Source organism: Heterodontus francisci, chromosome 2 (genome assembly GCF_036365525.1).
Source record: "Heterodontus francisci isolate sHetFra1 chromosome 2, sHetFra1.hap1, whole genome shotgun sequence".
Classification (NCBI taxonomy): domain Eukaryota; kingdom Metazoa; phylum Chordata; class Chondrichthyes; order Heterodontiformes; family Heterodontidae; genus Heterodontus; species Heterodontus francisci.
Window position 1 is genome coordinate 27,541,863 of NC_090372.1, and position 26,247 is coordinate 27,568,109.

Sequence of the window (26,247 nt, forward strand, 5' to 3'; positions counted from 1 at the left end):
CCAGTAGTTAATATCTACCACAAGCTCTCTAACAATATAGCATTCCCTTAGTGTTGCATTGAAGCATCAACTTAGATTATGTACTTAAGTCTTGAACCTGCAGATTTCTAATCTAAGCAAGAGTACTACCAACTGAGACAAGCTGAGAACTAAGCTAATTGATGCCTAGTGACCAACTTGGTGTAAAGAGATCAACAGTGGCTTGATGGATGAGGGTACTTCAGTCTGGTAAGGTTCATCAGTATATGCAATACTACAGGAAGCAACTGTTGCTGCAAATCAACCATAATTGTATGCAGTTAAACATCTGCTTACACAGAATAATGAGTGAATATGTACAGTATGATGGTGGATTGATGAACATAAATTAAGACTAACCTTGTTAAACTGTGCAGTATGGGAATAATAACTGAGTGAGAATGAGAGTATTTTACTTTAAATGGTTCCAGTGAACTTTGATATGAGAGAAACTATCTTATCAGGCAAATACTTGAATTCTTTTTGTAAAAGTAAGCGAATAATGCTTGTCCATATTTGGCAGTACTAACAATTTTTTACCTTTTCTTGCAGTTTAGTTCAGTGGCTCAAACACAGCAGAAAAGAATATTGTGAACTATGCAAACACAGATTTGCTTTCACACCAAGTAAGTGACTAATGTTTGTGTCACTTTGTGTACTTTGGAGATTCTTTTTATCCTGCTCATTTTCTCCATCTGGTCATTTTAGCATTTTAGGCCATGCACTATATACAGCTAAGTTGTTGAGCATGCAGCTTGCTCCAAGCCTCTGCTGCTCTGAACTGGTCATCAATTCATTTTGTTTTGGTGCCCTTCCATATATTGGCATGGTTGAGATTGAGAACTTGGCAAAGTAGACGGTCAAATCTGTTACACTGCTCTGTGTTGGTTATTCAGGACACTGTTTGAAAGAGTTCATTTTTGTAAATGGAGCAATGTGCTTGTATATTAAACAGTTGAAGCAAAGCAGATGTTTAAGGTCAGATTAGTCTTTAAAACTTATTTTGATGATGGGGCTGGTTTCCTCCTATAGCTTCCCGACATGGTGAAACTTGGTCTTTTTGTATGCTATTTGGGAGGCACAGCGTGGAGCTTGGGAAATTCCATACAAGGAGTTGTGGGGGGGGGGGCGGGGGGGGTAAATTATCTGTAATCACTTTGGGTTGCACCTCCTGGTGACTGAATCAAGAATTATTGACAAATGTGGGAGCAGGCCAGTCATCTTCTCCCTTGGCATATGTTCTGGAGAAAGGATTTTTCTGATCAGAATGGAGAAACTTTTTTTATGTCAGTGGTGCACTGACCTTCTGACTTTGTCTCAATACATTGAGGAGCTGGCATATGGCCATTAACGTTTGGCCCACTGAGATTTGCTGTATGCTACATCAGCTTGGAGTTGTATTTTGGCTGACCTTTGTGGCTGAAGTACTAACAGGCAGTCTGTACTGAATAGTAAAGAGCACATTGTAGGCATGATGGAACGTTCTGTTTGTCCTGGTGGGACTTACTGATGGTCTATCTCTTAATAATTCAAATCTCATCAAGGATTAAATGAAATAATGCAACAGAGCAGCCTGGTGTGCACTGCAGGACTGGTCAGAATTAGCATCTAGTAGATTTATAATGTTGGTCTATCCTTCCCTCCCCATCTTTTCTTTTCTATTCCCTGTAATTAAATTGATATATTCATTAGTGGATGTGCAAGAATAGTTTACCAGTAAGCTATATGCACTCTCTGGTGACTTTCTTTGAAGAGGCACAAAGAATATTTAAGAATAAATGTAATTAAACTAACGGTGGTTTGATGTTGTTACAAATGCTCTGTATCAGGCTATGTGTGTGTGTATATACTTATTTTCAATTACAGTTGAATATATTGACTAGATTATATTTTAGTCATAGAGAGATACAGCACTCAAACAGGCCCTTCGGCCCACCGAGTCTGTGCCGACCATCAACCACCCATTTTTACTAATCCTACATTAATTCCATATTCTCTACCACATCCCCACCTTCCCTCAATTCTCCTACCACCTACCTACACTAGGGGCAATTTGCAATGGCCAATTTACCTATCAACCTGCAGGTCTTTGGCTGTGGGAAGAAACCGGAGCACCTGCACAGGCAGTACCCAGAACCGAACCCAGGTCACTGGAGCTGTGAGGCTGCGGTGATGACCACTGCGCCACTGTGCCGCCTTTTGTCATTAATCTTTTTGCCAGTGATTTTGAATGACTAACCTAGGTAGTGATGGGTTTTGCCAGTAGCTTAGCAGAAATAAAAACATTCATCTTGATTGACAAGTATATACGGCTAATGTATTGAAAAAGCATATCATTTTACTGCCTACCATGCTACAGGCAAATTTGATCATTAAGAAAGCACTGAAATGAATGGTGTAAATTATTGTGCTATTTGTGTTATAATTGGCCAAATTAAAAATATATTTGAGAACATAACTTTTAAAAAAAAAAAAGGAGCAGGTGTAGACCATTCTGTCCTTTTGAGCCTGCTCTGTATTTCCATAAAATCATGATATCATACTTCAGCTCCACTTTCTCCACTTTCACCATATCCTGTGAATCAAAACTGCTGGCTCCCACACCACTCTTTCAGCCACACATTTTAACTTTCTGGTCTGCTGATTCATTCTTATGCTAATTTGCACATGGATCAGGTAGTAATCTAGTAAATTCTACATTCTAATTTCAACCCCAGCTCCTCAAACTCTCCCCAGTAGAATTTCATTCCTAGTTCTACCTATGTCGTTAGTTCCATCATGGACCACGGCAATTGGATTGTGCCCCCCCCTCCCCCCACTTCAAGGGCTTTTCCAGCCATGAGAAGTGTCCTCAACCCTGGCACTGGCCAGGCAACACAATCTTCAGAACTCTGGCTGCAGCTGCAGAGAACAGTATCCTGATTATATTGTCCTCATCACAACCACATTTTTTTTTTTTACCACCTCCACTCGAATGGCCTCCTGTGCTACAGTGCCATGGTCAGTTTGCTCATCCATCCTGCAGACTTTGCCCTCATCCACATAGGCACCAATAGGTACCCGTTGGACAAGGGCAAAGGTTGCGGCTACAACAGCAATGCACCTGGGGTCCTTTTATCTGCCTGACTTGCAGTGACACCCTCCTGTCTCTGACCACTAACCAAACCTGTACCACTACCAAATTTATCAGGATGGTACTTTTCAGGAATGCACCCTGTAAACTTCAATATTGAAGTACAGAAGAATAAGTGAGCTGACCCCACTATGAAGGCCATATTTGCACTGACGAGCTCCAAATTCAAGCTTTTCCAATAACAAGACAATTGTCAAACAATAGGGGACTTAAGCAATGGGAGGCAGTACCAGAACATTGTTTATTTACCAACTTGTTGTAATGATGAAGTTGAGATTAACCCTAATGAGGGTAAAGTGCTGGGGCAAGAAGTGCTTTGCATTTTGGTCAGCCAGCATTTGCATCAACGGGTATAGCAGAGTTGCTTGCAAAATAAAGCTCCCTCTACTTAACCCCAGTAGTTTTATTTTAGATAAAATGTTGTTCTGGGGATGCAGGCATTTCTGGCAAAGCTACATTAGTAGTTGCCCTGAGAAGATGGCAGTGGTGGGTCGCCTGAAAGTGATGGTGCTCCCACAGTGGTGTTAGGTTTATGATTTCCAGGATATTGACTTAGCCCAACATACTAAACACTAGTTTAAGATATCATTAGCTTTGTGGATATGGTACAGCCTCACTGTTGTGCTTCATCTCATGAAAAGGAGGGGTAAGATGGATAGAGTGCTGTTTAAAGATGAAATGGTGTGGGTTGAAATAAATAGCTGGTGTTTTACAAATGCTGAAAAGAATGGATAATGTGATGTGATCAGATTATTTAATTTAAAACTGAGATCGTAAAACTATAAGGCAGAGGTACCCAATTAGCTAGCCTAAAATAATTGTGTGCAGCTAAGTCCAAATGTCTTCATAGGCATTGTAGTTATGTGGGTAATCCTGCAAGGGAGATGAACAAACTGACCATGGCACTATGGTGGAGGAAGCCATTCAAGTGGCGGGAGTGAAAAGAAATGTGGTTGCGATAGGGGACAGTATAGTTGGGGTGGGAGAGGGGGGGATGCGGAGAGAGACATTTTTTTTTCTGCAGCCACAGCTGGGAGTTTTGAAGGTTGTGTTGCCTGCTCGGTGCCAGGGTTAAGGACATCGCCTTGCATCTGGAAGCAAACTTGGAATGGGAGCGGGGGGGATCCAGTTGTCGTGGTCCACGTAGGAATCAATGACATGGGTAGAACTAGGAATGATATTCTAAGAGTTTGAGGAGTTAAGGTCCAAATTAAAACACTGATCCTCAAAGGTAATAATCTCTGGATTATGACCTGAACCACGTGCCATTGGCATAGGATCAAGCAGATTAGTGAATTAAACCTGTGGCTTAAAGAGTAGTGTGGGAAGAAGGGGTTTCAATTCGTGGGGCACTGGCACCAGTATTTGGAAAAGAGGGAGTTGTTCCATTGGGATGGGCTCCAGTTAAACCATACTGGGATCAGTGTCCTGACAAATCATATAACTAGGGCTTTGGATCGGGCTTTAAACTTGGGGGTAGTGGTGGTGAAAGGGAGGGTTCAGGTGAAGGAGATTTAGAAATCTAATGAGAAGTCGAGACAATAGAATAGTGTACCAATTTGGGTAAAGACCAGCGGAGTGGGAAAGGATGGGACAGAAAGTTTAATGGTAATAGTGCGTCAGCGAATAAAGTCCAAGCAAATAATAGCAGTAAAAAAAATAAAAAAATTCAAGGCTATTTATCTGAATGTGTAAAGCAGTCTGGATGACGTATGTCAGCCAAGAGCGACGTCTCAATTTATTCCATCTTTGCTGCCTCCGGAGAATACTTGGCATCAGGTGGCAGGACCGTATCTCCAACACAGAAGTCCTCGAGGCGGCCAACATCCCCAGCTTATACACACTACTGAATCAGTGGCGCTCGAGATGGCTTGGCCATGTGAGCCGCATGGAAGATGGCAGGATCCCCAAAGACACATTGTACAGCGAGCTCGCCACTGGTATCAGACCCATCGGCCATCCATGTCTCCGCTTTAAAGACGTCTGCAAACGCGACATGAAATTCTGTGACATTGATCACAAGTCGTGGGAGTCAGTTGCCAGCGTTCGCCAGAGCTGGCGGACAGCCATAAAGGCGGGGCTAAAGTGTGGCGAGTCGAAGAGACTTAGCAGTTGGCAGGAAAAAAGACAGAGGCGCAAGGTAAGAGCCAACTGTGTAACAGCCCTGACAATCAAATTTTTCTGCAGCGCCTGTGGAAGAGTCTGTCACTCTAGAATTGGCCTTTATAGCCACTCCAGGCGCTGCTCCACACACCACTGACCATCTCCAGGCGCTTACCCATTGTCTCTCGAGATAAGGAGGCCAAAGAAGAAGAAAGCAGTCGCAATAAGATCGATGAACGAGTGGCACAAATAGATATAAATGGTTTAGATCTAATCACCATTACGGAGACATGATTACAAAATGACTAGGGTTGGGAAATAATTATTCCAAGGTATATAACTTATGGAAAAGACGGAATGAAAAAGGAGGAGGAGTACCCCTAACGGTAAAAGATGATATGAAGGATTTTTGCTCTGAAGATCAGGAAGTAGAATCAGTATGGGTGGAGATTAGGAATAACGAGTCAGAAAACGCTGGTGGGAGTAGTTTATAGGCCCGCTAATGGTAGCTCTGCTGTTGCACAGAGTATTGAGAAATTATTGGAGCTAGTAACAAAGGCAATGTAATAATTTGGGGGCTTTAATCTTCATATAGATTGGACCAATCAAATTGGCAAAGGTAGTCTGGAAGATGAGTTTGTAGAATGTTTTCATGACCGTTTCCTGGAACAATACATTACGGAATCAATGAGGGGTAAAGTGATTTTGGATCCAGTATTGTGCAGGAGTAAACCCCAATAGAAAATCCGGAGCGGAACCCCGAATCACCTTTGGCATGTTTCCGGCAGCTCCTGCAGCCATTCCGGTGCCAAATGTTGTGCTCTGCACTCCTTTGGACCCCACCAGGAAGGCCGAGAGGGGGGTTTTGACGCTTGGGCAACTCACAACCTCCATACATCCGCCCAGACATTCACTATGGAGAGGTCACTCCATAGTCGCCTCACAGCGACCAAAACAGCACGCAAGGCAGCAGTTACAGGTTATAAGTCCAGCTCAGTTGGCGTAGAGATTGGGCGCCACGGGTTGCCTTTGTTGGTGGGAGAGGTCATCGCATCTCACTGAACAGCTACCGCTGGCCTCAAACTGGGCAGCCCCCAGTCAGTAAGGTTCTGTCCCGCCACAGTCCACCTGCTTCAATGGGTGCTTGGAGCTCAGGGTCATTGCCCGACAAGTGGACTGTAACACCACAGCAAACAGAATGACAAAAAAAGGAAAGGTACCAGCCCTTCGTTTTGCAAGCTGGAACGTCAGAGCTATGTGTCCTGGCCTGTTGGAAGACCTGACACAAATCAACGATTCTCGGAAGACCGCCATCATTAACAAAGAGCTCAGTAAACTCCATGTGGACATTGCAGTACTTCAGGAGACATGCCTCCCTGCGAGCAGATCTCTGAGAGCAAGGCTACACCTTCTTCTGGCAGGGTAGGGCTCCTGAAGAACAAAGACAGCATGGAGTGGGCTTCGCCATCAGAAAGTCTTTGCTCAGCATGATAGAGCCACCGTCAAATGGCTCGGAACGCATCCTGTCCATCCGACTGCTCACCGCCTCTGGTCCAGTACACCTACATCTGTGCTCCAAGACTCTGCTCCTCACCTGAAGTTAAAGACCAGTTCTATGAGGAACTCCATAATATCATTAGTAGCATCCCCAATACCGAACATCTGTTCCTGCTGGGGGACTTTAATGCCAGGGTTGGGGCCCTCCATGACTCATGGCCCTCCTGCCTTGAGCACTATGGCATTGGAAGGATGAATGAGAATGGACAGAGACTGCTTGAGTTGTGTACCTATCACAACCTCTGCAGCACTAACTCGTTCTTTCATACTAAACCCTGTCACCAGGTTTCTTGGAGGCACCCAAGATCACATCGTTGGCACCAGCTGGACCTCGTCACAAGGCGAGCCTCTTTAAACGGCGTTAAAATCACATGCAGCTTCCACAGTGCGGACTGCGACAACGACCACTCCCTGGTGTGCAGCGAGGTTAGACTCAAACCAAAGAAGCTGCATCACTCCAAGCAGAAGGGCTGCCCGCGCATCAACACTAGCAGAATTTCTTATCCACAGCTGTTACATAAGTTCCTAAATTCACTTGAAAAAGCCCTTCAAAACACTCCTGCAGGGGGTGCAGAGACCAAGTGAGCCCACATCAGAGACTCCATCTATGACTCAGTAATGACCACCTATGGCAAACGAGTGAAGCAGAATGCAGACTAGTTTCAATCTCACTTTGAAGAGCTGGAACCTGTCATAGCCACTAAGCGCATTGCACTGTTGAACTACATGAGAGCCCCTAGCGAGTTAACATCCATAGCACTTAAAGCAGCCAGATGCGCTGCACAAAGAACAGTCAGGCGCTGCGCAAATGACTACTGGCAACACCTATGTAGTCATATTCAGCTGGCCTCCGACACCGTAAACATCAGAGGAATGTATGATGGTGTTAAGAGAGCTTTTGGGCCAACCATTAGGAAGATCGCCCCCCTCAAGTCTAAATCAGGGGACACAATTACTGACCAACACAAGCAAATGGACCGCTGGGTGGGGCATTACCTAGGACTGTACACCAGGGAAAATGTCACTGAGACTGCCCTCAATGCAGCCCAGTCTCTGCCAGTCATGGATGAGCTGGACGAACAGCCAACAAAATCTGAACTCAGTGAGGCCATTGATTCTCTAGCCAGTGGAAAAGCTCCTGGAAAGGACAGCATTACCCCTGAAATAATCAAGAGTGCCAAGCCTGCTATACTCTCAGCACTACATGAACTGCTATGCCTGTGCTGGGACGAGGGAGCAGTACCTCAGGACATGCGCAATGCCAATATCATCACCCTCTATAAGAACAAGGGTGACCGTGGTGACTGCAACAACTACCGTGGAATCTCCCTGCTCAGCATAGTGGGGAAAGTCTTCATCGAGTCGCTTTAAACAGGCTCCAGAAGCTGGCTGAGCGTGTCTACCCTGAGGCACATTGTGGCTTTCAAGCAGAGAGATCCACCATTGACATGCTGTTCTCCCTTTGCCAGCTACAGGAGAAATGCTGCGAACAACAGATGCCCCTCTACCGAAGAAGGGTCACTGACCCGAAACGTTAACTCTGCTTCTCTTTCCACAGATGCTGCCAGACCTGCTGAGTGACTCCAGCATTTCTTGTTTTTGTTTCAGATGCCCCTCTACGTTGCTTTCATTGATCTCACCAAAGCCTTTGACCTCGTCAGCAGACGTGGTTTCTTCGGACTACTAGCAAAGATTGGATGTCCACCAAAGCTACTAAGTATCATCACCTCATTCCATGACCATATGAAAGGCATAATTCAGTATAGCGGCGCCTCATCGGACCCCTTTCCTATCCTGAGTGGCGTGAAACAGGGCTGTGTTCTCGCACCTACACTGTTTGGGTTCATCATCTCCCTGCTGCTCTCACATGCGTTCAAGTCCTCAGAAGAAGGAATTTTCCTCCACACAAGATCAGGTGGCAGGTTGTTCAACCTTGCCTGTCTACGAGCGAAGACTAAAGTATGGAAAGTCCTCATCAGGGAACTCCTCTTTGCTGACGATGCTGCATTAACATCCCACACTGAAGAGTGTCTGCAGAGACTCATTGACAGGATTGCAGCTGCCTGCAACAAATTTGGCCTAACCTTCAGCCTCAAGAAAATGAACATCATGGGACAGGACGTCAGAAATGCTCCATCCGTCAATATCGGCGACCACGCTCTGGAAGTGGTTCAGAAGTTCACCTACCTATTAGGCTCACCTATTACCAGTAACCTGTCTCTTGATGCAGAAATCAACAAGCACATGGGAAAGGCTGCCACTGCTTTGTCCAGACTGGCCGAGAGTGTGGGGAAAATGGCACACTGACACGGAAAACCAAGGTCTGAGTATATCAAGCCTGTGTCCTCAGTACCTTGCTCTACGGCAGTGAGGGCGGCACAGTGGCGCAGTGGTTAGCACCGCAGCCTCACAGCTCCAGGGGCCCGGGTTCAATTCCGGGTACTGCCTGTGTGGAGTTTGCAAGTTCTCCCTGTGTCTGCGTGGGTTTTCTCCGGGTGCTCCGGTTTCCTCCCACAAGCCAAAAGACTTGCAGGTTGATAGGTAAATTGGCCATTATAAATTGTCACTAGTATAGGTAGGTGGTAGGGAAATATAGGGGCAGGTGGGGATGTTTGGTAGGAATATGGGATTAGTGTAGGATTAGTATAAATGGGTGGTTGATGTTCGGCACAGACTCGGTGGGCCGAAGGGCCTGTTTCAGTGCTGTATCTCTAATCTAATCTAATCTAAACATATGTCAGCCAAGAGAGACGTCTCAATTCATTCCATCTTCGCTGCCTCCAGAGAATCCTTGGCATCAGGTGGCAGGACCGTATCTCCAACACAGAAGTCCTTGAGGTGGCCAACATCCCCAGCATATACACCCTACTGAGCCAGCGGCGCTTGAGAAGGCTTGGCCATGTGAGCCGCATGGAAGATGGCAGGATCCTCAAGGACCCATTGTACAGCAAGCTCGTCACTGGTATCAGACCCATCGGCCGTCCATGTCTCCGCTTTAAAGATGTCTGCAAACGCGACATGAAGTCCTGTGACATTGATCACAAGTCGTGGGAGTCAGTTGCCAGCGTTCGCCAGAGCTGGGTGGGCAGCCATAAAGGCGGCGCTAAAGTGTGGCGAGTCGAAGAGACTTAGCAGTTGACAGGAAAAAAGACAGAAGCGCAAGGGGAGAGCCAACTGTGCAACAGCCCTGACAACCAATTTTATCTGCAGCGCCTGTGGAAGAGTCTGTCACTCTAGAATTGGCCTTTATAGCCACTCCAGGCGCTGTTTCACAAACCACTGACCACCTCCAGGCGCTTACCCATTGTCTCTCGAGACAAGGAGGGCAAAGAAGGAGTATTGTGCAATGAGAGAGGATTAATTAGTAATTTTATAGTAAAAGACCCACTGGGAAAAAATTTCATAAGCTTGAAAGCGACATACTCCTGTCCCAAACAAGAATCTTAAACTGAAACAAAGCTAATTACACTGGTATGTGGAGAGGGCTGTCTAAGGTTGATTGGGTAAATAGACTAAAAGGTATGGCAGTAAATAAACATTGGGAAACGTTGAAAGAAATAATTCAAAATGTTCAAAATATTCCGTTAAAAATTTAGCAAGAAAGCTACATCCTTGTCTTACTAAGTAACTTCAGGATAGTATTAGATTAAACGAAGACGCCTATAATGTGACAAAAAATATTAGTAAACCTGAGGATTGGAATTATTTTAGAAACCAGCAAAGGGCCACCAAAAAGTTGATGAGGGGAAAAAAAGAATGAGAGTAAACTAGCCAGGAATATAAAAACGGATTGTAAGAGCTTTTGCAAATATATAAAAAGGAGAGTAGATAAAGTAAATGTTGATTCCTTCGAGGCCGAGACAGGAGAAATTATCATGGGGAATGAGGTGATGGCTGAGAACTTGAAAAAATATTTTATGTCTGGTTTCACCAGTAGAAGCCACAAATGAGATACCACAAATAGAGGGTTACCAACGGGCTAATAAGAGTGAGGAACTCAGTGGAGGAAAAATTACTGGAGAAACTTAAGGGACTAAAAGTCAACAAATCCCCAGGACCTGATAGCCTACATCGTAGGGTTCTAAAAGAGTTAACTGCAGAGATAGTTGATGCACTAGCTATCATTTTCCAAAATTCCCTAGATTCTAGAATTGTCATAGCAGATTGGAAGTTAGCCGATGCAACTTCTCTGTTGAAGAAAGGAGGGAGAGAGAAAATGGAATGACAGGCCAGTTAGCCTGACATCAATTGTCAGGAAAATGCTGGAATCTATTAGTAAGGAAGTCTTGATGCCCTTAGAAAATCATAGTATGATCTCAAAGTCAACATGGTTTTACAAAAGGGAGATAGTGTTTGGCAAATTTATTAGAGTTTTTTGAGGATGTATCTAGAAGGGTAGATAAAGGGGAACTCATAGATGTAATATATTTGGATTTCCAAAAGCCATTTAATAAGATGCCCCACAGAAGGTTAATACACAAGATAAGGAAGGGCTCATGGAGTTGGGGGTAATATATTAGCATGAATATAGGATTGGTTAACAGACATGAAGCAAAGAGTAGGGATAAATGGGACATTTTCAAGTTGTCAAGCTGTGACGAGTGGAGTGCTGCAAGGATCAGTGCTGGGGCCTCAGCTTTTACAATCCATATTAATGACTTAAATAGAGAGGAATGCATCTACGTTGGCTGATTATACAAAGCTAGGTGGGAATCTGAGCTGTGAGGAGGACACAGGTTGCAAAGAGATATAGACAGGCTAAGTGAGTGGGGAAACAAGGTGGCGTATGGAGTATAATGTGGGAAAGTGTGAGGTTATTCACTTTGATAGGCTAGAAAAGCAGAATATTTTTTAAAAGGCCTGAAACTTGTAAATGATTTTGAAAGGGACTTCCTACAAGGAGCACAAAGTTAGCATGCAGGTACAGCAAGCAATTTGGAAGGCAAATGTGATGTTAGACTTTGTTGCAAGGGGATTGGAGTACAAGAATAGGAACTCTTGCTTCAATTGTACGGGTTTTTGGTGAGACTACACCTGGAGTACTGGGAGCAGTTTTAGTCTCCATATTTAAGGAAGGATATGCTTGCATTGGAGGCAATACAGCGAAGGTTCAGTTGATTTAGTTCCTGGGATGAGAGGGTAATCCTATGATGAGAGGCTGAGTAAATTGGATCTCTTCTCTCTGGAGTTTAGTAGAATGAGAGGTGGCCTCAGAAACATACAAAATTCTGAAGGGGCTTGATAGGGTAGTCACTGAGGATTTGTTTCTCCTGGCTGGGGAAGCTAGAACATGGGGTCACAGTCCCAGAATAAGGAGCTCATCATTTAAGACTGAAGGGGTGGTAGAGGCAGGAACCCTCACAACATTTAAGTATTTAGATTAGCACTTGAAACACCATAGCATACAAGGCTACGGGCCAAGTGCTGGAAAATGGGATTAGAATAGATAGGTGCTTGATGGCTGGCACAGACACGATAGGCCGAAGACCCTGTTTCTGTGCAGTATAACTCTTCTGACTCTATGACAAATACAGGCAACTTCAAAACTGATAAAGGACAGCACCCAAATTAAGTCTTGCAAAATTATAGTGAACCTCCTGCATATTTCTGGTATTTTGTATTTCTGTTTCAAGTAAGGAACTGGATAAGTACTTTGCTATAAGAGATTGAAGGATAAGTATGGACATTGAAACACTGGGGGAGAATTTTAAACTTCTGCCTCCCTCTCTTTTTCCCCCCCCCCCCCCCCCAAACATTGAAGTTGCAGACTCAGAAGTGGTTTACTTTCATACGTTGCTTTGTTCTGTCTACTGTCAGTGTAACATTTCAACAGTGGTTTCTTTTTTTTTACTTCAATCAATTATCTACCTCTTAGGGTGGGCAAGAAGATTGTGTGTACTGTATAAATTCTGCTGCGATTCAATTAAGCGAAGTGAGAGAGTTTTGGTCTATTTCTTTTTCTTTTGTGCATGATTGATTTCTGGTCCTCTGTTTAATGCTCCAGGATCTTTGTTATTGTAGCTTTTGTTTAACTCTTATCTACTGTCTTGAGCCATAAATTTTTGTGAGGAGTAAAGCCTAAGCCCTCTGAATAACTTTCCGCTATAAGTTGAATTGGCCTTGTTTAAATTATGTTGCATGCTTGTCTGTAGCTTTACTGTGCCAGGCATGGGGTCACCATAGTAGCAACTATACTGCTCGCACTCTGACTGAAATTTAAATGTAAAGTGGTTTGCATTAATTAAAATCTGTTGAGAATTTGCTCAAAGGGCTTGTGTTCAAATGTTTAATAAAAAAGTTAACTGAGCCCCTATGCACGTTTTCTACAGTATCTGCTTCTATATGTTTGAATTCTGGCCAATTTCTAAAACAAGCTTTAAGTACTTAATTGACAAGATTTTACGAACAACCTTGTTCCCTATTAAAGTAGTGGTACCTTTTCCTCACATTTTCTCTGGGCTGGGGTGGGAGGCGAGGGTGGGGTGGTACATTTGTAAGCAAACTTATGGTTGGACGGCTGTAGCTGTATCCCAAGTTGAACTCACACTTTAAATTAATTGTCCTTTTATGTATGCATTCCAAAATCCTACTTTGCCATAATCTAGGGTTAAGTGTTCCTGTGTATTCTGAACCCCTGCAGTGTTGTCTTGATATCAGTTTACCACCTGATATAACCATTTTCTATATAACGTATAAGGAGGCCATTTGGCCCATCATCTCAGTGCCAGCTCTGAGAAAGTCAGCTAGTCCCACTCCCCTACCCTTTCTCCATAGCCCGGCAACTTTTTTCTTTAGGTAATTATCCAATTCCCTTTTGAAAGCTGCCACTGACTCTGCCTCCAGCATTCTCTCAAGCAGTACAATCCAGATCCTAACTACATGCTGTGTGAAAAAGATTCCCCCTCCCCCCGCCATGTCACCTGTAGTTCTTTTGCTGTTCATCTTAAATTGGTGTCCCCTGGCTCTCGATCATTCCACCAATGGGAACAGTTTCTCCCTATCTACTCTGTCCAGAGCCCTCATGATTTTGAATACTTCTATGAAATCTCCTCTCAAAGGTGTCACATACCACCTTTATCATTTAAGTGCAGCAGTGTGCAGAATGAAGTGGGCCTTGTGGTTCTCTGATTCAGCTCAGGTTATTACATTTGAAGTCTCTGTTCATAGTGACACTCTTGACTGTTTCATGCAGTGCCAGTTCTATGGGCACTAATCTAGGAATGGGATTGGTTACATATGAACATATGAATTAGGAGCAGGAGTAGGCCACTCGGCCCTGCGAGCCTGCTCCGCTATTCAATAAATTCATGGCTGAACGGATTACTCCACATTTCCACCTACCCCAGATAACCATCCACCCTCTTGCTTATCAAAAATCTATTTACCTCTGCCTTAAAAATATTCAAAGACTCTGCTTCCACGCCTTTTGAGGAAGAGAATTCCCTGCCACTCCGGCCGTGCTCCTCTCTCTCTGTGACTCTGAGCTTTTGGCGCGCTTTTTAAACCTCTGTTCTTGCTGTGCGCTTCTGTCTCTTTGTATGGCCGTTGCCAGCATATTTCCCAGTAAATTATCCAGCATTTCTTAAGATAAAACCCACCTTAATGCATTTTATTAATTGTCATGTATTAAGCCACTTAAAAAGCAACAAATGTATTTGCTTGTAGAAGAAAATGATGCCAACCAGCTGATTTGATGACATTATACAATGTTGATTAAAAGCAATACCAGATTATTTACGCTTTCAAGGTAGTCTACACTAGTAAGATCTGTTGCATACAGGCAGACCATTTTTATTAAAATTTAATAAACTTTAAGATGCTTGTTTCCTTTAGATGGATTTCAGGTTTGAACTAATTTAAAGTGCGTTGCCATCTGTACAATGCTTAATCATTCAACTTAGATTCTTTTTATGCACTCAAATGTCATTGGTTAATGAGAATTGTTTAGAAATTAATTTTCCGATGTAACTTGCGTGAATGGAATTCTGAGAAAACTTAAATCTGACTTTAAATATGAGACCTATACTTGCAGCTGTTAGAAGTTTGTTGTGTGAATGTGCATCTAAACTCTTAATCTAACAGTGATGCTACGCTGACAACAGGTAATAGTGTGGCAGTATGGAGGGAGGGATAATCAACTGTTACGTTGATGTGGAAACAAAGTAGATGCAGTGTAGATTTTTGAATTATAAATACATTCACAAGCGTGGACTGAAGGATAGGCTCATCGTGTGACTGATGTGTTACTTGAATCTGTTAAAGATGCAATATGGTCTTGGAGAGGTCGGTTATTTTTAACTTGACCCTGAAATTACTAGTAAATTTCAGGCTTCAAATTGAATGCTGCTGTGAATGACCTCAGCATTTAGAAATGGTTGTAACTCCCTGCATTTGTTTTTTTAGTGCATTGGCCTTAATGGGCTAAATTAGCAGCTAAATGTTATAACTGCACCAGGCGCCAGGTTACCAGTGAGTAATGGTATGGGAGAGCTGCCAGCTTTTTTTTTAAACTGTGAACTTTGCCCTGTCTTGTCAAAAAATGAAAGTGATAATGTTACAAAGCAACTTGAGCGATTAGTTTGTAAAATGAGGTTCATAGTGCAGTATCGCAACCACTTTCTCAATGTATAATGATGCGCACAGGAAATGTTCACGCAGTAGCACTGTGGGTAGTTTTGCCACAATGATTTTGGTAAATGCTAGCTGTATGCAATTATGTTAATGTGTTCATATGCTCTGTTGAAAAATACCTAACTACAATTAGATTACAGATTTTGTTTTTCAAAATTTGGGTCCAGTCCGGAGGGAGCATTTCCAATTGTAAAATGGGATGAATTACTCGTGATTAAAGTTCTATGATCAGTCCTTTAGTTCTTCTTTGGCCGCCTTATCTTGAAAGACAGTGGGTAAGGCCTGGAGGTGGTCAGTGGTGTGTGGAGCAGCGCCTGGAGTGGCTATAAAAGGCTAATTCTAGAGTGACAGGCTCTTCCACAGGTGCTGCAGAAAAATTTGTTTGTCGGGGCTGTTACACAGTTGGCTCTCCCCTTGCGCTTTTGTCTTCTTTCCTGCCAACTGCTAAGTCTCTTCGACTCGCCACACTTTAGCCCCGCCTTTATGGCTGCCCACCAGCTCTGTCGAACGCTGGCAACTGACTCCCACGACTTGTGATCAATGTCACAGGATTCATGTCACGTTTGCAGACGTCTTTAAAGCGGAGACATGGACGGCCGGTGGGTCTGATACCAGTGGCGAGCTCGCTGTACAATGTGTCTTTGGGGATCCTGCCATCTTCCATGCGGCTCACATGGCCAAGCCATCTCGAACGCAGCTGACTCAGTAGTGTGTATAAGCTGGGGATGTTGGCCGCCTCAAGGACTTCTGTGTTGGAGATGCGGTCCTGCCACCTGATGCCAAGTATTCTCCTGAGGCAGCAAAGATGAAATGAATTGAGACATCGCTCTTGGCTGACATACATTGTCCAGGCCTCACTGCCATAGAGCAAGGTACTGAGGACACAGGCTTGATACACTCGGACTTTTGTGTTCCGTGTCAGTGCGCCATTTTCCCACACACTCTTGGCCAGTCTGGACATAGCAGTGGAGTAAATTGAGCTATGAGTTATTGGGTATTTATAAACAATATCATGCAATCTTAAGGCATATTGACTTAAATAATCCTGAACTCATTTTCCAAAAAAAAATGATCTATGGCGCAGTATGCTAGTGCTGAAGTAGTTTTCTTGTGGACAATACATAAATACTGTGCTGTACCTCCATGTGGAGGCAGGAAATGAGTATGTGGCTTTAAAGAACTTCATCTGATCCTCATTGCCTGACTGAGCTCGTTCGTAGGGCTTGGGTGGTCCTCTTAAGTGTTAACTTCAGGATTCATTGTAGTTATATCCATTAATGCAGTAGATCTACTTTAATTTTAACGGCTTTGAAATATGGGTGATGTTCAGATACTGCTTCTTGCTTTATAAAAATCCAAGCTTAAAAAACTTAGGACTTCTGTTTTGACCTCATCACATCTTTCAAGTGAAGATGCGTTTTAGCAGATATGTTTGACTTATTGTTACCAAGCCTAGGCTTTTTATTTTGTCTTTCTGTTGTATTTGTCAATGTGAGAATAGAGCTTGGCTCTCACCAGCCAGAGCTAGAGACTTTCTGTCTGCAATTAGGGTAGCACAAATAAATATTGCATTCGTTAGAAATGAGGGACATGGAATTTTAACCATATGGCATCGGTGAGCCTGTTTTTTTTTAATTAAAAAGGTGGCAGTCAAACTTACTTTTGAATGTCTGTAGGCTGAGGGATTAGGCATTTTCAGATACTTGTATCATTGCTAATAGCACACCTTGTACCTTTCTTGGGTCAGAGAAAAACTAGGTTTCTGTGACAAAGTTGCTGATAAAACTTTTTAAATGAAGCAGCTTTTGCTGTACATCAACTACTTCCATTTTATGTAGTGTTAATGGTTTTAAAAATTTGCTTACTGCTTTACAGAATAAGCATATCAAAAACAAATCAACAAACCCAGGTAGAGATTCTAGTTTCTGAACATAGGGAGGAGCTCTGCCTCCTAGTCAGTGGGAGACCTCATGAAACTGGCGAACTTCTGTCTTTGTAATTCTCGTTTAATTTTAAATTGCTATTCTAAAATGGTGGTAATGTACATTTAAACAGTTGTTTTGATTTGTTAGAACAATGTGTAAAAGGTGGTTTTATTTCAACAAATGCCTTAAACTTGTTGAATTTGAGTGGCACTTTTATTTGGACTTTTTTTTTTATTGCACCCAAATTTCATGTGTAAATTGGATTTCCACAGCAAGACAATATATTCTCAAGTGTAACTTTGCTTTGTAAAGATTTATCTTGGAGTTTAATATTAGTAAAAAGATGGACTAAACTTGCACCAGTTTAAATTCCAATTTGTTTTCTATGCTGTGTTGAGAGCCGTTTGACAAAGACGCAGATTTTGTCGTTGCAGTGATGTGAAATTGTCTGTGATCGCTGTCATTACCCTGCGAAACTTACCGCATCTGCACATGTTGAGTTAAATGCGTAATTTGAGGTTACTGCAATGATTCCCTCCCTGATCCTCCACAGGGTGTGCCGTTGTCCCTCCAGATGACAATATTTAGTAATTGCTTAACTGACGAGAACTTGCCCTTTTGCATTGTTAATGAACCTTGTTAATGAAGTGTAACTGGATTTTTAACAGCTTTTACACAACAGCCTCTTTGGCCCTGACAAACTAACTTTATTTTTGTTTTATATTAAGTGTTTCCATTGTGATAGATTCCATACTTAAATTATGTTTGATATTTCAGCTTCTGATGTGTATGTCCCAATAGTTATTTTGCTCTCTGGGCAATTTATAAAATGTAAAGGATAATCAGTGCATTTTACTTGTTGGTTTGCTGTCTGAGAATTCTTCAGTGTGATTGGCTGTTTGCCCTGCTTGATATCATCGTTTGCTGCATGCTTGGAGATTCCCTTGACATGATGTCAGATTTAAATTAACATCGGGAAAGGTGAAATTACAGCCACAGAGTTTATTAGGTCTATGTGGGTAGCTTTCTTCAAGGTCAGCAGCGAGTACAAAATTCAGTCCAAAGTCACAAATTAAAGTAAACCAGTAGAGTTTTAACCCATTACCTCCAGGATGTCACTTTCAGCCAGATTAATAGATGGTCTAGTTCATCTCATTGAAGCAAGACTGGGTGTAGATGGTGCAGAAAAGAAAGGATAACATTTACCATTTGGATTTCAGTTCTGTTTCATGTAAAATTATTCTGGAGATCATGGAATCATAGAAATTACGGCACAACAGACCTTTTGGCCCATTGTGCAAGGGCTAACTGTTCAGTTGGTGCTATCTGCTCCAATCCCATGTGTGCTTTTTTTTTCTCTGATATTATAGTCCTGCTTTATGAACATCCATTATTACCAGGACTTTTGTAAATACCCAATGTTGCAGCAGCTTCTGCTTCATGAAATTTTCAATTTAAAAACAAAAATTACTCATTCTTTTGAAAAAATCTTGTTGGATATGTAGAAGTGGATTTTCAATCTGTCACCATACACTATTATGTGTAAAAATGTCTTTCTAGAATATTAGAAATTCAAGATAGTCTTTTAAAAATGATTTGTAGCCATGCAAATTTTATGTTTTTAAGAGAAGTTTGTTTCTTTTCCAGTTTATTCTCCAGATATGCCATCTAGACTTCCAATTCAGGATATTTTTGCAGGATTGGTTACGAGTATTGGTACAGCAATAAGATACTGGTTCCATTATACGTTGGTGGCCTTTGCATGGCTGGGAGTAGTACCTCTCACAGCATGTAAGTACGAATCTACATTTTGCAATATTCAATAAGCTAGTTCTAAATCATTATTGAGATCTACAAGTGGAAATGCTATGGAATGAGAATAGTTTTGGACTAGTTGATTTGTTTCCTACATTTTCTAAGATTTCCAATTATTTTCATGCCTGGGACTTGTAGCTTCAGTGTTCCTCATTAAGATTAAGGTTAAATTAGATAATATAGGATATGTAGCGATGCACAATAAAATCATAGAATGATACTGCGCAGGAGGCCATTCGACCCATCGTGCTTGTGCCGGTCCTTTTGTAGAACTAGCTAATTAATCCAACTCCATGATGATTTGAGTATTAAATTTAGCGAAAATTTTTAATAGTTCCCCAAATTTCTTTTTTATGTTAGAATCCTGTTGAATAAGTAAGAATGTGTTCGCAACAAATCAATGTGTATTTATGGCTCTCTGCTCATATATTTTTGAGTGTGTTTTGCTCTGGTTCACTGATCTTTTGCAAGTGCTTTTCCATCCCTTTTAATAACTCTTCAATCTTTGCTTTGAGCCTTGAGCCCTGTAGTTGATGAGACATTTCATAATTGAAGGAAATGTTGAGAAATAAAAATGAATTCAGTTTTATCTACCCTTTCGTCTGTGCAAGAGGTTGACTAGCAGTTTCTACTTGCTCTACTAAGTTAAACGACTTAATAAATATTCAAACTTTAAGGTGTTGCAAAATGATTTCCCTCAACATGCCCTGGTGTAATCCATTTGGTAAGGATATCTATATGAGAGGACTTGGGCATTGCCTGTTCTTCAATGACTGGCTCAATTGTGCTCATTCTTCTATGACCTATTTGTAAACCGCGAGCAATATTTTTCAGCTTTTCTCTACTCCCCATCACGACCCTATCATAGAACAAGTGATCATTGCATTGGTGTAGGAAGGGATTGAGAACACATCATTCTGATGCGGAGGAATGTTCCGTGTTGAGTAATGCAGTGGGTTTAACACGCCGTCTACTCATTTCTGAATTGCTCGTTTAAATCCAGCTAATATAAGTGGGTTGAAGGCCACTTCTGGGTGTAAGGGTCCTATGCAAAATGCATCTGGTTGTCTGAATCAAGTGGATCCACAGCACAGAAACTGCTCGTAGCTAGCAACTAATTACAACTGGAAAATTACAGATTTTCTCTGCATCTGTTCTTTGACCTGAATAAGGTGTATTTAATATAAAATAAAAACAAGAAATGCTGGAACCACTCAACAGGTCTGGCAGCATCTGTGGAAAGAGAAGCAGAGTTAACGTTTCGGGTCAGTGACCCACCCTTCGGAACTAGCAAATATTAGAAATGTCAAAGGTTATAAGCAAGTGAGGCAGGGATGGGGCAAGAGATAACAAAGGAGAAGGTATAGATTGAACAAGGCCACATAGCTGACCAAAAGGTCATGGAGCAAAGGCAAACAATATGTTAATGGTGTGTTTTATTTCAGATTTCCAGCATCCGCAGTATTTTGCTTTTATTAAGGTGTATTTAATGTTGCCCCTTTCTAACTCTGATCTCTCTCACTCTCGTACTCCCTCAAAAAGATCTAAAGGAAATGCATTCAGGGGTGTGTGTGATATTTTCCCAACATTCTGGCCTGCCTTGAGCTAGTTCTCTTGCGGCTGGTGCAGAATCTATTTACTTTGCCTCTGTTTCTTCAGTAAATATTTGACTGACTCCATTATACTGAAATTTTTGAAGAATTTTTAAGTAACAGTCGGTAATGTCCTGTATAGATTAGGAAAATGAACTAAGATCATCATATGGCCATTTTGATGGAAATGCAAAATGCTGAGAGTGGTATAATGTTCAGAGTGTGTTTTTTGTGTGAAACAATGTGGTTTTAAGAGATTCTGTTGAGAAGGACAACCATTACGTGTAGCTCAAGTGACTTTTATTTTCTTCCCTATTTAGGCCGTATCTACAAATGTTTGTTTACTGGCTCTGTGAGCTCACTGTTGACACTGCCACTAGATATGTTATCCACGTAAGTTTATGTACCTTGGCATTTGTTTTTTTTAAAGTAGTAGTTTGAAGTAATTGGATAGTTTAGAGAGACCATATCTGGTTTCTCAATATAGTGAAGCTATAAATGTTACTAGTTGGTATTCATGAACTGTTGGAATTTTAGGATATTTACTTTTCAGTTCCATATTTATACCTTTTATGAATTGGAAAAATTTTCCCTGCATAAATACTGATTAAAATTTCAGTTAACAAACTTGCATTTATTTAGCATCTTTCACTTCAGGATGCCCCAAAATGCCTCTCAGCCAATGAAGCACTTTTGGAGTTTAGTCATCTGTATTATGAGGAAGCACAACAACTGATTTATGTACAGCAATCTCCCACATAGCAACAAGATAATTCAGTGAATAATCTCTCTTCGTGGTGCTGGTTGAGAGATGAATGTCGCCAGGACAGGATAAAGAATTAATCCTGTCCTTACAAAAAAAATGCTGGTTCCTTTGTTTTGTCACCTCATTGGTAGCACCTTTCTAAGACGAGGTGTATCAGTTGTAAAAGAGAAGCTGACCTGTGAAATGAAGGATCAGTCAGCAAGGAGCTCTCTTGCAATTATGGAAATATTGTAATCCCTCTCTGGCCTGGGAATTGATTGGTCAAGTAAAAATTCACTATTGGCAGGTAAGGTGCAGTGATCAAATTTGGCATTTCTCAACATTGTAAATCTAGCTGTACATCACTGACAGAATTGCTGGTGTGATGTAAAGCCTTTGGAAGAAACATCCCGCATATTTCACTCTAAGATCCACCGGCCCAACCTGGTATACTTTTTTCCTCTGTCCAGTCTAATGAATTTCTAATCCTCAAAATAGGTGCAATTAGCTTAACAATTTTTGACCCATACATCCCAGCATGTTTATGCCACATTCATGCTATTGGTCACTGTGCTGCTGAGGGAATGAAAAATTCATCCACCTGTATTGCTAACTGTGTTTAAAATGCTGCTGCAGCCATTCAGCTACTAGTATTTGTTATCTTTAGCACATGATTGAATCTTGTGATACTTTTTCACCACACTCCCCCACCTCATTCAAGTGCAAAAATATATCTTCTGTCAGCTGTGGCAGGTTGGTCTTGTGAAATCACGGATCGGATTAAGTTTGTGGCTGAACCCTAGTAATTAGTCCAAGTTGCACACAGCAAGTCTCACATGGTTTCAAACAAGTTCTGATGTTTTGCTCAAGTTAACTGTAATACTTTTCAGAGCTTCTGTAATTGACAGGCATTCTGGCCTCTGAAACTGATTTTGTTCAAAGCTAGCCCATTACGAGTTGGTTTATATATTTCTAAATTCACTAGTGAGGGGAAGACTCCTTCAGTTCAGATGGGGGAACTGGTGTTTTTGTGAATCATTAAACTTCTCATCACTTGTGCGAGCCCTATGATGTGCAGAAATTTATTCGATAGAAGTTCCTTTTGGATAGTACATCTTGCATTAAAATTTCAAATCACTAGCTGTAGAACTGATTCTGCATGTTTAAACTTTTGTTCTATATCTTTCCAGGGAGAATCTTCTGGCAGACTCTTTGCAAGGTTGTTTTGTGGTAACATGCACGCTGTGCGCATTTATTAGCCTCGTCTGGTTACGAGAACAGATCGTACATGGTGGAGCTCCACAATGGCTAGAACAAAATCAGGCCCAACCGCCCAATGGAGTTGGACAACAGAATGAGGTAGGGACTATAGAAATAATTTCAAGTTACATTCTTGAATGGAAATAAGTAAGAAGAATGCCAATTTGACTGAATATTCAGATTCCACTTGCTTCCTCCCCCATAATATACTTGCTTTGTGTTACAACCAGGTGAGAAGGGGTCGAGGGGGTCTGAAGGAGTAAAGGGGAAAAGTTTGAGGCAATATCTGGTAGTTATAGTCCTTTAAGTTCAATGTGGAGTCTTTGGTTGCCAGTAAGTCAACTTGTTCCAATGTAGGAGTCTTTTCTCTTGAGGTTTACCTGTCTTCCATGGGTCCAGTGGCTTGGGAGAAAATGAGAGAGACACAGCCTTGCTTGTTTCAGCTTCAGTTGTACACTGCCTTCTGAATTCAAACTGTCCTGTGGCTAGTTCAAAAAAACCTTGACTAGCCAGTTAGGCATTTGACCGGCTAGTTTAACCAGTCTTGGCTCTGTGGATTGTATCATCTTAGCAGGGCCTGGAATGCGTTTCCTTACACCTTCAATGTCTGGTGATCAATATCCATTTGGCTAAATGGAGCCAGGAATGGTCCTTTGTCTCCACAAGCATCGTCTCTTAGTATGCAAATGTCCTTCCAGCCCAGTGTCTGGTGATCTTCAAACAAGTGATTTCTTCACTCCAGCAACAGTTTAAAATCAATGTTCGTATGTCGAAATTAATATGCCTCATTTTTGGCAGGTGGGGATCTGCATGACAATTGTATTGTTGGTATCCTTAAGCTGTCCATAATGTATTATTTAGGGATTTAAAAACATAAAACTGTCATCTCAATTTTCTCTCCAAATTTTTTTTTATATCAGTTCATTTTACATCTTTATTTTTAAACTCGCTCACTTCAGTTTTATACACTTTTACTCCAGATGTTAACCCATCAGTCCTTCGCAAACTGCTCACTGGGCAATGCATGAATTATGAACTAAACTTTTATATTACTTTGTGGCATTGCTCATTGTAATGCCAGCTGGCAGCATAGGACAGCAAATATAGAAACAGTTTTGTTTGGTAAACTTGTTATGGTAGAATTACTTTAAAAAGGGCAGATTGTAGACTATGATGCAGCCACAGAAGTTTAGTCTGGGAGTATTAATTAGGCAAGTTATTTTTTTCTCTCCTTTTTACTACTGTATCAGAAATGTCTCAGCAACAAAGTTGCTGCAGTGAATGTAGCACCCTGCTTTCGCTAGTGCTTGAGACTGTAAGTTTACACAGTTACAAGGTTGGGAATTTCAGCATTAATTTACCCCTCTTTCCACACCCCTGCCCCAAAAATATCTCTACAACAAATCATAAGATTTCTGCAAATATTCAATTTTTAAACTCTATGTAATCAGCATTTTCAATTCTGTAGCCGCAAGCTGCTGCAAATGTTGCAGCCGAGAATCCTCAAGTTGCTCAACCAGCCAACCAGGCAGCAGAAAACCCAGCAGCAGCTGCCGGGGCTGCCCCTGCAGCAGCTGAGAATGCCAATGTTCGGCCAGACGAGGGCGAGAATGATGACGATGAGAATGATGATGCTGTAGTAGAAGACGGAGCCGATGTCAACAATGGTGCTCAAGGTATGATGGGACCTCAAGGATTGTAATCTCTGGGTTTCGTCTGGTGCCACGGGCTAGTGAGTCTCTGTATAGGAGGTTAGAGCAGATGAATGCATGGTTGGGGAGATGGTGCAGGAGGGGGAGGGCTTTAGATTCTTGGATCACTGGGCCTGTTTCTGTCGAAGGTAGGATATGTATAAGATGGATGGGTTGCACCTGAACCAGAATGGGACTAGCATCCTGGCTGGGAGGTTTGCTAGTGCTGTTAGGGGGGAGGGGTTTAAACTAATTTGGCAGGGGGATGGGATACAGAATGGAAAAACAGTAGGGGGTGATGTACAATCAAATATAAATGTGAAGCTAAGTCAGTCCGGAGGACAGAGTAAATGTAGACCTGTTAAGGCTCAGGCAAATAATGCAAGGCTGGATTGTATCTATTTTAATGCAAGGAGTCTTACTAGTAAGGCAGATGAATTGAGGCCGTTGATTAACACATGGGAATATGATGATGCTATTACTGAGACATGGTTGGGGGAAGGGCAGGACAGGCAGCTTAATATCCCAGGCTATAGAATCTTTAGACGTGATAGGGGAGGGGGTAAAAGAGAAGGTGGCATTGCACTGTTGATTAAAGAGACAATTACTGCAGTAAGGAGGGATGATATCTTAGAAAGTTCCTTTAATGAGGCCATATGGGTAGAACTTAAAAACAAAAAGGGGGCTATTACTTGGCTGGGAGTGTACTACAGGCCTCCAAACAGTCAGGCAGTGGTAGAGATGCAGATATGTAGGCAAATCTCAGAGGTGCAATAATAATAGGGTAATAATAGTAGGGATTTTAACTTCCCCTATATTAGAGGGAATAGTATTCGTGCAAAAAGCTTAAAGGATTCTTTAGAAAGAATTCTTCAAGTGCATAAGAGGAGGGACTGGACTTAATCCTAGGGAATGAAGCTGGACAAGTAGTAGAAGTGGCAGTGGGGGAGCATTTCAGGATAGTGACCATAATTCTGTAAGATTTAAGGTTTTTATGGAAAAGAACATAGAGGGACCGGAAATAAGAGTACTGAATTGGGGGAAGGCAGATTTCAATATGATAGAACAGGATCTGGCCAAAGTGAACTGGGAGCAGCTTCTTACAGGAAAGTCTGCATCAGACTAGTGGGAGTCATTTAGAAAGGAAATTGTGAGGGTTCAGGTGCAGCATGTTCCTGTAAAGGTGAAGTGTGGGACGAACAGGTCAAGGGAACCCTGGATGTCAAGGGATATAGAGGATTGGATACGGTAAAAAAAGGAGGCGGATGGCAGATTCAGAGTGCTGAAAACAGCGGAGGCCCTAGAGGAGTATAGAAAGTGTAGGGGAGTACTTTAAAAAGTAATTAGGAGAGCGAAGAGGGGGCATGAAAAATCACTGGCAGACAAGATAAAGGAAAATCCCAAGGTGTTTTATAAGTATATTAGGGACAAGAGGATAACCAGGGGAAAAGTGGGGCCCATTAGGGATCAAAGAAGCAATCTGTGTATGGAGCTGGAGGACGTAAGTGAGGTTTTGAACAATTACTTTTCATCAGTGTTCACTATGGAGAGGGACGATATGTAGTGATCAGGGAAGGGGATTGTGATATGCTTGATCAAATTAACATTGAAAAGGAGGAAGTATTAGCTGTATTAATGGGCTTAAAGGTGAATAAATCTCCAGGCCCAAATTAGATGTATCCCAGGCTGCTATGTGAGGCAAGGGAGGAGATAGCGGGGGCTCTGACACAAATTTTCAGATCCCCTCTGGCCACAGGCGAGGTACCAGAGGATTGGA

General features: G+C 42.1%; 1 protein-coding gene across 2 annotated transcripts in view; it reads left to right on the forward strand.

Moving 5' to 3' along the window:
• marchf6 (membrane-associated ring finger (C3HC4) 6) overlaps window positions 1-26,247 on the forward strand; it is a 97,968-nt gene that overhangs the window by 22,910 nt on the left and 48,811 nt on the right. For both annotated transcript variants that reach the window (XM_068056208.1, XM_068056217.1), the window contains exons 3-7: window positions 571-644; window positions 19,015-19,158; window positions 21,095-21,167; window positions 22,710-22,878; window positions 24,248-24,455. In XM_068056208.1, the coding sequence (XP_067912309.1) occupies window positions 571-644; window positions 19,015-19,158; window positions 21,095-21,167; window positions 22,710-22,878; window positions 24,248-24,455 (668 nt within the window). The remainder of the gene's footprint in view (window positions 1-570; window positions 645-19,014; window positions 19,159-21,094; window positions 21,168-22,709; window positions 22,879-24,247; window positions 24,456-26,247) is intronic.